Source organism: Nothoprocta perdicaria, unplaced genomic scaffold (assembly GCF_003342845.1).
Source record: "Nothoprocta perdicaria isolate Ctin4 unplaced genomic scaffold, notPer1 scaffold_91, whole genome shotgun sequence".
Taxonomy (NCBI): Eukaryota; Metazoa; Chordata; class Aves; order Tinamiformes; family Tinamidae; genus Nothoprocta; species Nothoprocta perdicaria.
Genome location: NW_020456210.1, coordinates 2,567,841 through 2,580,853, shown reverse-complemented (window position 1 = coordinate 2,580,853; position 13,013 = coordinate 2,567,841). Strand labels below are relative to the sequence as shown.

Here is a 13,013-nt window from a genome sequence, read left to right as displayed (position 1 = left end):
GAGGCCCCTGAAGCTGAGGAGGGACTAAGGACTGTCCTGCACCTGCAGCTCCTGCGAGCAATACAGGTGAGGAGGTCTTGAGACAGGCTATCACGTGAAGCAGGACTCTATCATCATCTCAGCTGGGCAGGCCTTGAAGAAAAGGAGTTTCCACCCCTTCCTGCTCTGTGTCCGTGTRGGAAACCACTTGTGCCACTGTGCATTAGGCAATGCCACCATGTCAAATCCTTCCARGATACAAGACAAAAAGAGATGTGTATTTCTGAATCCTCATTGATTCAGGGAGCAGATGACACGAAGACCAAGGAATTGCTGCTCAAACTCATATTAAGGGAGTTTCAGGTACATGGAKAAGGCAAATACAGGTTACCAGCCACTTAGGAAGTACTCCAGCTTTTCAGTCTTCAGTGTCCTGGTTCACAGATTCTGCTGGGGAAAGGGACTCTCTTGACCTATGGCAGTGTTGGAAACACACTGTTTATCATTGGATACCGACCAAAAAAAAGAGATTTTTTTTCCATTGAGCATTCTTCTAGCTGAAACAACATTTCCACATTTTCCATTTTTTTGTTTTGTTTTGTTTTCCAAAGTAACTTCATCTGTGACAGTCAAGGACAGCACACCAAATGCAGCATATTTATCAACATACTCAACTTTAAAAAGTGCTAAGTTTTAAGTTTAAGTTTAAGTTACCTTTTAGACACTCAGACAGCTCCAGGCAGACAGCTAAATCCAAAGTTAGGGTGAGCACTGCTGCCTGTGGGAGCCTGAAGCACTGCTTTATGAAGCAGCATCAAAGACAGGAGAGCAGCCCAGGCTTTGGCTGGCGTTTGACCATGCTCTTCCCAGCCACGCAGGTACACGAAGGGTTTTCAGTAGCTGTGGAGAAAATTTGGCCTCTTTTCTACCTGGGGATCTTGTCTCCATTCAGTACAAAACCTTGAGACAAAGTCCTTCTCTGTRCAACGGGATTTAAGCCGGAAATTAGAGGTGACTATAATTAGAGACGCCCACATTCCTGTTAGACCGCGATCCTCACGAATCAGGGGGTCCTGTCCCACCACATCTTCTCATCCTCCTGTTTCCACATKATTTCCACCAGGGCTTTAGGTATGGAGAAAAGTCTCATCCTCCCCACTCAGATACCAACATGTTTCTACCAGCGTGGCTGGGCCACAAGGAGTCTTCCCACCTTCCTCACCGCTCAGCCACGCTCCTTCTTCCCCTCAGACCCTTCCTGCCTGGCCGCTCTCCAGGGTGCATGGGGACATTACCCAGCACATCCCCTGAGCAAAGATTTTCCTGCTTCCTCCTGCCTCTCCCTTGGGCTCTGCCAGCACTCCCTGGACCAGCACCCGTGCTCGGCCTTACGTGGACCCTTATGTGCTAAGGATATCGACTTAGTGGGTGAAAAAGCTTTAGCTAAGTCCCACTAAGGGACTTACTTAAGTCCAACTGCATCTTTTRCAATACACAAATAACGTTCACATGAGCAGGCTAGTTCCAGGTGGGGTATAATGTTATAGCCATTGCTTGTGAATCAGCTAGTGCTGAGATAGAGTTATCAGCAAAAAAACCCTCTCCTCAGTTAGTCTGTTATCTCATTTTTGCAAACATCTGCGAGCTCTGACTTGTATGAAATTTGCTTTTGGGATTAGGTGCTCTCTTACGCACTTCTCCAGGTAAACTGTTTGCCTTAGCATGGCCAAYGGAATTTTTAGCAAACCCAACAGTTTCTGATTCATGTTCACTGGTATAAACAATGTAGAATTAGTGCATGAATAAAGGCATTTTGAAAAACAGTTGTCTTGACTGTACGGAACTGTCAAGAAACCCTTATGGCAAAGGTTTGACCTACCATGCAGGATGTGTGGAAGGAACAGACAGACCTACAGAAGTTCGCAAAGCTGCTAAGGACTGAGGAGAGAATAGGGTTAGGATAGATGAAAATGTCATACTAACAGCTGGCTACCACCAAACAGTGTTAATCTTGAACAGGATGGGATATATAAGAATAAAGAGGGGCTGGTCCTTTCGCTTTGTACCTAACTTTYCATGTATTTCTACGACATGATTCCTCTTGACTTTAGAATTCATGGAGCTGAGATTACATTGTTCAAGCTGCATGAACATGTCCTACCACCTTTAAAACSCTCAGTCACAAATAACATACCACTACACAGTTTCCTAGTCAAGCAACACATGCATATTTTGGAAATAATGGAAATGTTAAGTTGGCTATATGATCAAGAAAGCAAAAATATACACCTGCTGTTAAATTAATGATATCACTTTATAGACATTCATGTCTTGACTTAGGACCAAACAAATGAAGTTTTCTGGACAAACAGGTTTGCTTATGGTCACCATATTCTTTATGAATGAGGTGGAAAGGGAGAGGACAAAGGAAGACAGGCCTGGAATAAACCATGCTGTTGTACGGGGKTTTTTTTTCTTTCTGTACAAATGGCAACTGAGTTCCTGCTGCTAGAGGTTGGTGGCCTTCACACCAAATGTGTAATATTGATAGCTGCAAATACAGAGCTGTGAAAACGTGCATCAGGGAGAGACAATATTTCACGGTAGAAGGCAAAATCAGTATTTCAGAGAGACCTGCAGACCTTCTTGCTTCATTAACACTTGCTAAGAAGCCTTAATATCTAAGAGGCTGTTATCATAACTCTGTCCAAGTGGGTAGAGGGTGGCGTATTTACACAGAATCCCAGAATGGTTGAGGTTGGAAGGGACCTCTAGAGATCATCTAGTCCAACCCCCTGCTCCAGCAGGGACACCCAGAGCACGGGGCACAGAGCGGCATCCAGGTGGGTTGSGAAGATCTCCAGARAAGGAGACTCCACAGCCTCCCTGGGCAGCCTGTGCCAGGGCTCTGTCACCCTCACAGTGAACAAGTTCCTCCTCACATGCAGATGGAACTGCCTGTGTTTCAGCTTACACCCATTGCCCCTTGTCCTGTCACTGGCCACCACTGATAAGAGATTGGTCCCTTCCTTCCTACATTCTCCCCTCAGGTACTTTTACATATTGATCAGATCCCCTCTCAGCCTTCTCTTCTCCAGGCTAAACAGGCCCAACTCACTCAGTCTCTCCTCATACAGGAGATGCTCCAGTCCCTTAATCGTCTTTGTCTCTCTGCTGGACCCTCTCTAGGAGCTCCATGTCCCTCTTGTCCTGGGGAGCCCAGAACTGCCCCCAACACTCCAGGTGCGGCCTCACCAGAGCTGAGGAGAGGGGCAGGATCCCCTCCCTTGACCTGCTGGCAACACTCCTCCTGATGCAGGCCAGGATCCCATTGGCCTCCTTGGCCACGAGGGCACTGCTGCCTGATGGTTAACTTGGTGTCAACCAGGACTCCCAGGTCCCTCTCTGTAGAGCTGCTTTCCAGCAGGTCRACTCCTAATCCGTCCTGGTGCCTGGGGTTATTCCTCCCCAGGTGCAGGATCCTGCACTTGTCCTAGCTGAACCTCATGAGGTTTCTCTCTACCCAGCTGTGCCCAACTCATCTGTTGTGTGTTAAGCACACGGGGACACACAGGAGCAGCAGGAGCAGCAAATCCCTCAAGAGTGGAATCCCCATGGGCAGGAGCGGCTTCCCCTCCAGCCTCTCAGCCCTGCGCTGTGGCTGTGTTTGAGAGCCTCGGAAGCAGCACTGCTCTGCAAACACAGCTGTCCTCTGCATTGATGGGTTTTGGTGCTACAGAGTCAATGGAAGCCCAAGTGTTTCCCGTCTCCTAGGATGGACACATATCTCCCTTCATATCTTAGAGCAAAGTGGGAATTCAATTACTGTTTTACTTTCTTCCCTCTTCCTCTCCAGCCTTGGCTGTGAGAGCAGCCACAAATAAAGCCCTCATTGTGTAGGGCCCATAGCAAGAAAATTTAACATAAAATTGAAACAGCATTAGGTCAACAGGAGAGTATCCTTGATTGAGTTTATTCACGTGTATATGGACATCATCTTTGACCATCAAAACAAACATTCGGATGGGCATTATTGAGGTGAGTTGTCTTCTACTGTACTGCTTGCGGACACAAGGCAGCAACCCATGGCCGTTTCATACCTGTTGGATCTGGAGCTACTGCCAAGGAGCCACAGCACAGGCTCAGTGCTGGGGCTTTGGCCCTGTCACTGCTCCAAAATGAGGGGTGCTGCCMGACCATTTCCCAGCAGGGATTCCTTTCCCTTTCACAGTGACCGTGCTCTGACTTTGGTCACACAACTAGATGCTGCTCTCAGCTGCCAGAAGAGGCAACAGGCAGAGAGAGCATCTGCCTGAAGCCCGAGATGTCAGACACCAAGACACGTGAGAAGGAACAGTGCCAAGTGAGACTGAACCCACAGGGGCAATGGCAGGTTGAAGAAGTGACGTAAGGAGCAGGGAATGGCAGGAGAAAGGGTCACATTTCAGCAGGGCATGGTCCAGCTCCTCTGCAGGTAAGCTGGTTGGAGCAAGACCCATAAAGAGAATTTATGGCTGGACAAAATGCCAAAGAATAAATTATAAAATGGGAAGCAGTCAGGAAAGAGAAATCAGCAGGAAATGAGATGGAGGCTGACAGGCAAGAAGAGAAAGGAAGAATCCTCGGAGCAGATCAGACTAGGATTGTTTTCACCCATTTGTAACTGTTGTCACAACACCCTTGTGCTGCTTGGCCTTTTAGCCTTCTTTTGCAAATCTGAATGTCGAGCTATTTTCATGTTATCTAGAGASTATGCAGAAAAAAAAATGTTTCTCAGGTGTAAACATAGAGAGGTTGAACCAAACTGTACAACTTGGGCCAAGGATCACCCCAAGCCCTTAAAACCTGGGGGGCTGAATTCAGGTCCAGGGATTCGGACAAAGCCCTTCTTCCCGTGTATGCAGAAGATCACTACAGTAACACGCAGGCYAAGGCAGAAAAATAATCCCATTGGGACTCAGTGGTAGTCCTTCCGATGCGCAGATTTTGCAAATCCCACTCTGTCATTCCCTCGGTCAAAGACGCAGTAGAAGGCGGACATAAAGACGTCTCCCAAAATCCAGAGCGGGCCGGCGCGAGTGGAGATATCCAGCGACTGGAAGCCGCTCATGCAGATGGTCTGGTCGTCCACGGACTCCTGCAAGGGAAAGCGGAGGAGAGCGGYGGCCCTCGTGGCTGCCCGCGGCGGCGGAGCCGCGCGGCTGCGCCGAGCACGCACCTTTATCACGTAGTGCTCGGCCGTCAGCTTGTACTCGCGGTGCCCGATGGTGAAGCTGATGTGGGGCAGGCTGGACAGTCTTCTGCAGTCGACGAGGAACTGCGCGCAATGCGTTTGTTGATGCGGGATTGGTTTGCGGTTTGGTTTGAGTTTTGTTTTATAATGCTGCTCTTGGCACTCAAGAATTTTGCTACAATGGTGAATTTACTACCAAAACCAGCTTAAAGATGCTGCCAAATTTACTACCAAAACCAGCACTGCCCTCCTGCCGACCCCATATTGGTTCAACCCCTGCTACCAGGCCATCAGCCTCAGAGCCCTTGAGGGTCACGGCTGACAACAGCCCTCACGAGCCCCAGAACAGGCAAGGCCAGGGGCACCCTGACCCCTGCACGGCTCAGACACCAAGCCGAGCTCATGAGCACCCCGTGCCCTCCCTGCAAAGGAGACACGAGCAAGTTCTGCCAAAGAGAACTGCTCCCGTGCTCGGGGCAGCTGCTCTGGTCCTGTGCTCAGCAGTATGTTATGTTTACAGGAAGGGGCCCATGCAGAAAGCCTGGGGGAAGACCAGGCTTTAGGCTTTACTCTGCCCTGGAGTGGAATTGGAAGAGCAGAGCAAGACTGTTTATCTCTACAAATACAGCAGGCACTTAGAGTAACACAGAGGACCATTTCCTGGCCTCTCTATTTCTTTCATGAAACAACTGGGATGCTAAAGGGCACTGCAAAAGGTTCTGAGCCCCAGAGGGATTTTTGCAATGTTTAAAGTCATTGGTTGCAAGGCTTCCCATAAGGAAGAGCCCTCTGTTTTGTTGTTAAAGCCGCTTTATGAAAACATATCCCTAACTATTTTGTATGCTCTTAAGTGTCATACCAGCATAGCAACAAAACAAACCAAGGTCAAGAGTTACAGAACCACTAAAATGCCAGCGTAGGACATGAGAAGCAAGACTTAATTTAATTTACCTAGTTAGTATATCTAGGAAAAATGAATTCTTGGTGGAAAGAAGCTCTTGTAAAATCACTGATGGATGCACATACTCACATGAGGATGTATTTGAGCCAATATGCTTAGCCTGCCTGAAGCTGGCACAAAACATTAGCCCTTATCAGTAGTAACAGAGCAATTCCTTAAGCAGATGTCCCCATCACCTCCTTCCACACATGCCTGAAGAGAGGGTAAGAGGACATGGACACCTGGGAGGCAGCAGCCTGGCTCTGCATTCAGCACTTTCCCTGAGACCTTTCCTGAGCTCTTATTTTGGTTTTTCTCTTCCCTTCTGCAGCTGATAAGATCCATGCACCAAAGAGATTCCCTCCCGCCCTGGCTGGACTTACCTCTCCCATCTGCGAGGGAGTCGCTCCGATATAGGCCTGCAGCCGCCTGATCTGGGAAGAGGGGCCAGTGATGAGGGAAGTGCCCGAATCCACGATGGCTTCACAACCGTGGGAGCAAAATGCCACCTGGCCTTGGATCTTTATACTGCAAGCGGAAAATAAATAAATGAATAAAACAAGAGAATAAAGTCCTAGGACTCCTGTAGTGCTGGTCATTTGCTGTCTGCTGATGAACTTGTCCACACACACAAGGTGACACCTGTGAGATCTGTGCCCTTGTCACTGCACACAGGAGGAACAGGAGGCCCCTGACTACTTTGGGCATGCTTAAAAAGAAGGATTAAAAGTAGCAGCAACTGGAGCTGGGTTCATTTTCTTGGTGCCTTAACCCCTTGTCTGGATTATCTCCCAAGAGTCCACTTGAGCATTATGAGGGTCATATTAAAACATATTAAAATGCCCTATGGAAAGCACTTCTCAGTTGCACCCCATGAGGCCCCTCTTTGGGATGAGCAAAAAAAAACACCAACGAGCTGTTCTGCAAGCACACAGCAAGGCTCTTCTTTCTCTGCAAGTTTTATGGAAGAGGTGAATGTTGCTGGCATCGCTTCCATACGCACTTGTTAAGATGTATTTGCCAGTAGCTTTTCTCAGTGACCGGGACCCAGTGAATGGAGCCTTTGTAGAGGGAATGGTCGATACCCCCCAGGATTAACTCACCACCGTTCTCCGTGTCTTCTCCTCTAAAAACATAAAACAAGCCAAGGCAAACATAAGAATAGGCTCCCACACAAGGTTCGTGACAAGATTACCTTTTAAAAAGCAGAAGATGAACTGTGGCCTTTTCTAAATTCATATATGCACCATGGATATAGATAATTTTTAAGTTGTAACTAACTGAGCACGTCCCCATTCGGAGCATCAAAAAAAAACTGGGAAAATTTACCTTAGGTTGCTGAGGGCTGGAGAGAGTCACTAGGAGCAGGCTGAGCCAGCTGTGAGTCTCACCTCAGAACAAACACTAGATAAATCTAGTGTTTTTGTGGAGTTGCAACTAGGTTTAGTCTTGGGAACAAACATTTCCTTTTCCAAAATGTGGCCACTTGGGTGTAGCAATGCATTTCTGTACTTCTCCACTCACCAAAAAGAAATCTGGCAACTCAAAACAATTCAAGATTGAGCTGAGGGCTTTGGGTTTGTCCTGTGATGAGCTTTATTATAAAGTGAAAAATAAAGAAGAAAATGGGAAGGAATCCACCAGCCTCCAAAATCAGATTATTTTTTACCAATTTCTGTCAGGATAGGAGACTTAAGGAGGGGTGTATTTTTCTTTTCTTTTGTCTCTTGAATGGCTATATTTAAACATAAGACAGTATCTAAATAAATCTAGAATAAAATTCTAGAAATCCTAGAATAAAATTCTAAACAAATATGTCTAGGTTATATAAGTATAAACTATATAAATAGTTTTACTTTGTAAATGTACAGCACATATAATATATAATACAGTGCATATAGCGTGTACAGCATATATGTATGTAAATATATAGATCATATAAGCTATATACTTATATATGTATTTTATATAAATATAGAAATATTTTAGACATATAAATACTTATATAAATATAAATTTATAATACAAACTTTGTAAATCTGTTATTTTTCCTTTTTTAGGTCTTTGTGTTTATTACATATAATGTGGCATAGAGAGAGAGAGCAAAAATAACACTTAAAGCAAAAATAACACTTAAAGACACAGATTTGGTAGCATTTTCAGGCACAAGAGCTCGTCTATGTTGCTCCCTCCCCCGACAGCTCTTTCTGGACATGCTACGGAAAATCACTTTTGTTGCCACCATGGCTTCCAGGACCGACCTTCTCAGGTAGAAGGAGAAGAGGGGCTGCTCCACCAGCCCCTGGTTCATGATGCTGTCGAAGACGGGCAGCGCGTTGCCCACGGCGAGCGAGGGGTAGCCCAGGCCCAGCACCCCATCGAAGTGCGCCAGGGCAAACGTTATGCCCGGCTCAAACACGGACTCGCCAAAGTCCTGCGCCTTGATGGAAATGTTACTGATCTGCTCGAAAAGCAAAGCAAAGCAAAATAAAAATAAAATAAAATAAAATAAAATAAAATAAAATAAAATAAAATAAAATAAAATAAAATAAAATAAAATAAAATAAAATAAAATAAATAAAATAATAAAGAGTAAAGTCAGCATCAATTAGAGGATACTAATTCTGTTTGGGATGCATGCTGACTCATGATTAACATGTACAAGTTCATGAAGGGGGAATGTAGGGAGGAAGGAGCCAAGGTCTTCTCATTGGTGGCAAGTGACAGGACAAGGGGCAATGGGTGCAAGATGAAACCCAGGCAGTTCCATCTCCAGGTGAGAAGAAACTTCTTCACTGTGAGGGTGACAGAGCCCTGGCACAGGCTGCCCAGGGAGGCTGTGGAGTCTCCTTCTCTGGAGATCTTCCAAACCCGCCCGGATGCCGCCCTGTGCCCCGTGCTCTGGGTGTCCCTGCTGGAGCAGGGGTTGGACTGGGTGGTCTCTAGAGGTCCCTACCAACATCAACCCTTCTGGGATTCTGATTCATGATTCATTCAGGTTACTAAATGTGGTGGACAGAGGCTGAAGCTTCTTGTGTGACTGACCCCAGAGCGGGTTGCAAGCAGGAGAAACAAGCTCTTTGCTTGCTCTTTGCAGGAAAAAGCCTTGTGTTTGGATGTGTTGGGTGTGCTTGGCTGGCTGGTGGCCCGGGAGCCGCTCACCTGCAGCGTGTCCTTGCCGGCGATGCCCAGGAGCTGCCCYGTGCCGTACTGCAAGGAAAAGGCCTCGCCACCGTGCTCGTACGAGTCCGACTGGAAGGACTTGAACCTCTGGTGCCCCCCTGCACGAGGCCAAAGAGGCGGCGGGAGGCGCGGGGACGGGCGCCTGCTCCCACCGCCATGCTGCCGGGAGAGCCCCTTTGGAGGCACCGGGATCGGCAGCGCTGGGAGCCTCCCAATCCCGCCCTCCCGGCTCCTGGCAATCCCACCAGGCGACTCTGGCTTTTGCTGGCCCTGGGGAGCCCCGCGGTTCCCGTGACCTCGTGAGGGAAAGGAGAAACCCCTGCTCGGCCTGTGCCCACCTGAACCTTCAGGCTGGGCCTTCCTGGAGGCCCACGCTGAGTTAGGCGGGGCTGAGCTGTAATCCCTGGGTGCCGATGAAGCACAGGGAAAGAGCAGCCATGCGGGACGCGGGGCCTTGGATCTTGGCCGGGGAGCTGCTTTGGGAAGGAGGGAGGGAGGGAGGAATGGCGTCCRGCCGCCGAGACGCCGGCCCCGCGGCGCTGCTTACTGCACGCCTCGCTGATGCAGTAGGCCGAGGGCACCCAGAAGTTGGAGGAGCCCGTGTCGAACACGACGGTGAAGGCCTGCGGCGGSGTGCCCACGCTCACCACGCCGTAGTACTGAGCCTGCGGAGGGAAGAGCCGCCGCGGTCAGCRCCGCCGCCGCGCCAGCTGCTCCCCGGGAGAAGACAGGGCCTCCGCGTGCCGGTGAATGCGTTCCCAAGGCTTTCCCTGCAGTCGGATTTAGCCCTGTCGCTAGGGGCAAGGAGCCATTCCTGGCTCCGTGGGTGGCTGCCTTCGCTCTATGCATTTTAAAGAGCACCGTGCATTTTAAAGCAATTTAAGCACATGCCCAGTGCTGTTCCCAGTGAAGCCAACAAGCTGTCCATCCGCTGGCCTCCAGGGAAGCAAGGCCATTCCAAGGCAAAGCTCCCACAAAACGTGCAGTCCTTTCGGTAGCTCCCTACAGGCAGCAGCATGAAATCAAAGCCAGCAAGATGCAGCTCTGCTGGTGGCCAAGGTGCCAACAGCGTCACGGGAGCTGTGCTTTTCCCTTTGGACACATTGCAATTAGCTGCCGTTAGCAAGCTAAAAGGAGCTCCAGCTTCACAAACTGCACCAGAGGCAAAGGACAAAGTCTATCCAGTGGACAGAGAAACCACTGAATGTCCTTGGAYAGCAACAGAAGATAGGGGCAATCTGTGAGCACATGAGCTCTGCAGTGAAGGGTTTATCGGCCACCAAAGTGCAAGTGTTTAAGGGYGCTTATCTGGCCAAGAAAGAGCACTTGAGCACTAAGAGCACTTCCTATTTTTAGGAAGAGGCATTTCTGGAATTCAAATGGAGATAGAAAAGTAATATCCAGGGCCAGGTCTTTTGCAGCAACGCAAATATTTGTATATGTAGCTTCAAGTGCGTACTTGTTAATTAATACTTGGAGCACGGTTTCTGCTCTCTCCCAGAGATTACATGCTAAGCGAGACCGTCACTAAAAATGCAAGTATATGTGCCAGGTAACAGCATACCAGGCTACACAGCAGGATTTTGTTAGACATTGTATTGAATAATTGCTTATTCTCTATTCCTTAACCTCTAAAGCGAGGCAGCTCTACAAAATGRCCAAAAATCCCAGACATGGCACCGAAACCTCCACTAGCCTGTTGCTGGTGGTTACTGGATATGCTGGGAGCATGTTTTCTGTTGTTACTTTGATGCTTATGTTCTTTTGACAGGCTTCAGAGATGGCTGCCACTTTTCAGTCTCTTTTGCACTTTATCACACACATTTCTAGCTCATCTTCACACATTTCTTTATGACCCTCAAGTGTTAGAAAGCTCTTGCTGAATTAATTTGCCTTTCCTTCCCTTTCCCTGTTTAAATGAAGCTTCCCCAGAAATTTTGGTAACCTGACTTTGCTTTCGATAAACACAGCAACAATATTGAGCAAAATAGAGAAAAGACTGACAAAATAGACAAAATGCTAACACCAGGAGAAACAATTTACAAAAACACTGGCCCTCGTAGGGTGGGCTCATATCTTTCCTTTCTTCAGTTTAAGAGGTAGATTCACCYAGGTTAGTGTTTGACCTGAGTCTTTACCAAATATACTTTAAACTCAAGTAATAAAAGCAGAAAAATAAAACCTCTGCTTGGGCCTTCAGTATCACTGATTTATGACTCCACATGATCAGATAAATGATATATATGTATCATTTAACATGTAAACATCCAAGTTTCTGATAGATAGCATATATATATACATATATATATATATACATATATATATATATGTATATATATATAAATGAACTAATCAGATGCTGCTCTTAAAATCCAATCCTGAACCAAGATGAATGCAGGAAGACCTTCCACATTTGCTTGGAGACTCAATGAACTCCAACATAGGTTTTTACAAGAATCAGGCTTATTGTAGGACTGCTGTTGCTGGACTACATCAGTCTCCTACTGATCCCAGCATCGTCCGATATAGGTTTTACTTTGCAGACTGGTAAATGGATTTCTGATTGTGCAGTATTTGTAGTGTATAGCAAGGAATCATTCATCTCAAGTGCTATAATTTCGCTGAGAGCCCTGATTTCAAATGCGCTGGGGTGRGGGGAAATCTGCCTTCAGTAGAGCAAAGAGTCCTTACGATTGCGTTACCGGAGTTGTACTTACGTTCATGTAATCATACAGCCTTTCGGAAGCAGTTCCTACCGACAAGGTAATATCTGAAGGGAAGCAATGCAGGTACCTCTGAGCAAAAATGTCGGGGTGGTAGTTTCTCCAGAACTGCTCTAACTCTCCCTTTTCTTTCAGCTGCTTCTTGATAGATTTGAAGCGAACGAGGGGGATTCTAAGTGAACGAAATCAAGGCACAAAATGTTAAGCAGATCCCCTCTCTAGACAACTCGAGCATTTATTCCTTTTCCTTTGTGCCTTTCCCGCGGGCAGCCGCGGGCCGGGGTCACTGCAGGAGCTCAKCTGAGAGGCGCTCCATGGAGCCACGCGTCTTTCCTTACCTTTCCAAGGCCATGGCGAGCGGGATGCAAACCAGAGCCAACAGTATCGCCCTCATGGCTCCGAGCAGTTTCAGAGCCGAGTGATGCTCATCGATGCCAAAGTCTCTTTTTTATACCTCAGTGGCAGCACGGGGCTCTCGGCCAGGTCAATCAATCCCCGGAGGTCAGTGCTCGTTGATGTGTTCTCAGAGTCACCGCTGGATTGTGCAAATATTGGTGCCCAGTGGAAATATTTAGGCACAGATAACCGGGACCCAGGCTAGACTGGAAATACATTTTACCATCAAGCTTCGATATCTTTTACATAAAAATAGCAAAAYGGAGCAAGCTTGGCACCTGTTGGCATGGGGAAGGGAGGCCACGGAATGACCTGATTCCCTCCACACAAGCTGCGTTTCCTGCTCCCTTTACAGTATCCCAGAGGCATCCAAGGAGGAGAAGAAAGGATATAAGATGTAGCAGTTCCATTTCTATACAGAAGGACCAAACACGCAGATATTTGCTAGCATTGTGACAAGTCAGCCCTCCACGGCTGGAGATTAATACCTTGTTTRTGTGAAAGCTCTAGCCCAAGCATAAATGTGATCAACACCCAAAGCAGAGGGCCTTAATAGCCC

General features: G+C 47.5%; 1 protein-coding gene across 1 annotated transcript; it reads right to left on the bottom strand.

Annotated features, from left to right (window-relative positions):
- Window positions 1-4,605: 4,605 nt before the first annotated feature.
- On the bottom strand, window positions 4,606-12,452 carry LOC112958853 (cathepsin E-like). Its single transcript, XM_026052791.1, has 9 exons — window positions 12,397-12,452; window positions 12,053-12,230; window positions 9,883-10,000; window positions 9,315-9,433; window positions 8,414-8,613; window positions 7,156-7,278; window positions 6,536-6,680; window positions 5,198-5,296; window positions 4,606-5,116 (listed from the first exon to the last, which is right to left on the bottom strand). Exons 1-9 carry the CDS (start codon window positions 12,450-12,452, stop codon window positions 4,937-4,939), a joined length of 1,218 nt encoding a protein of 405 aa, XP_025908576.1. The 3' UTR covers window positions 4,606-4,936.
- Between the last annotated feature and the right edge of the window lie 561 nt (window positions 12,453-13,013).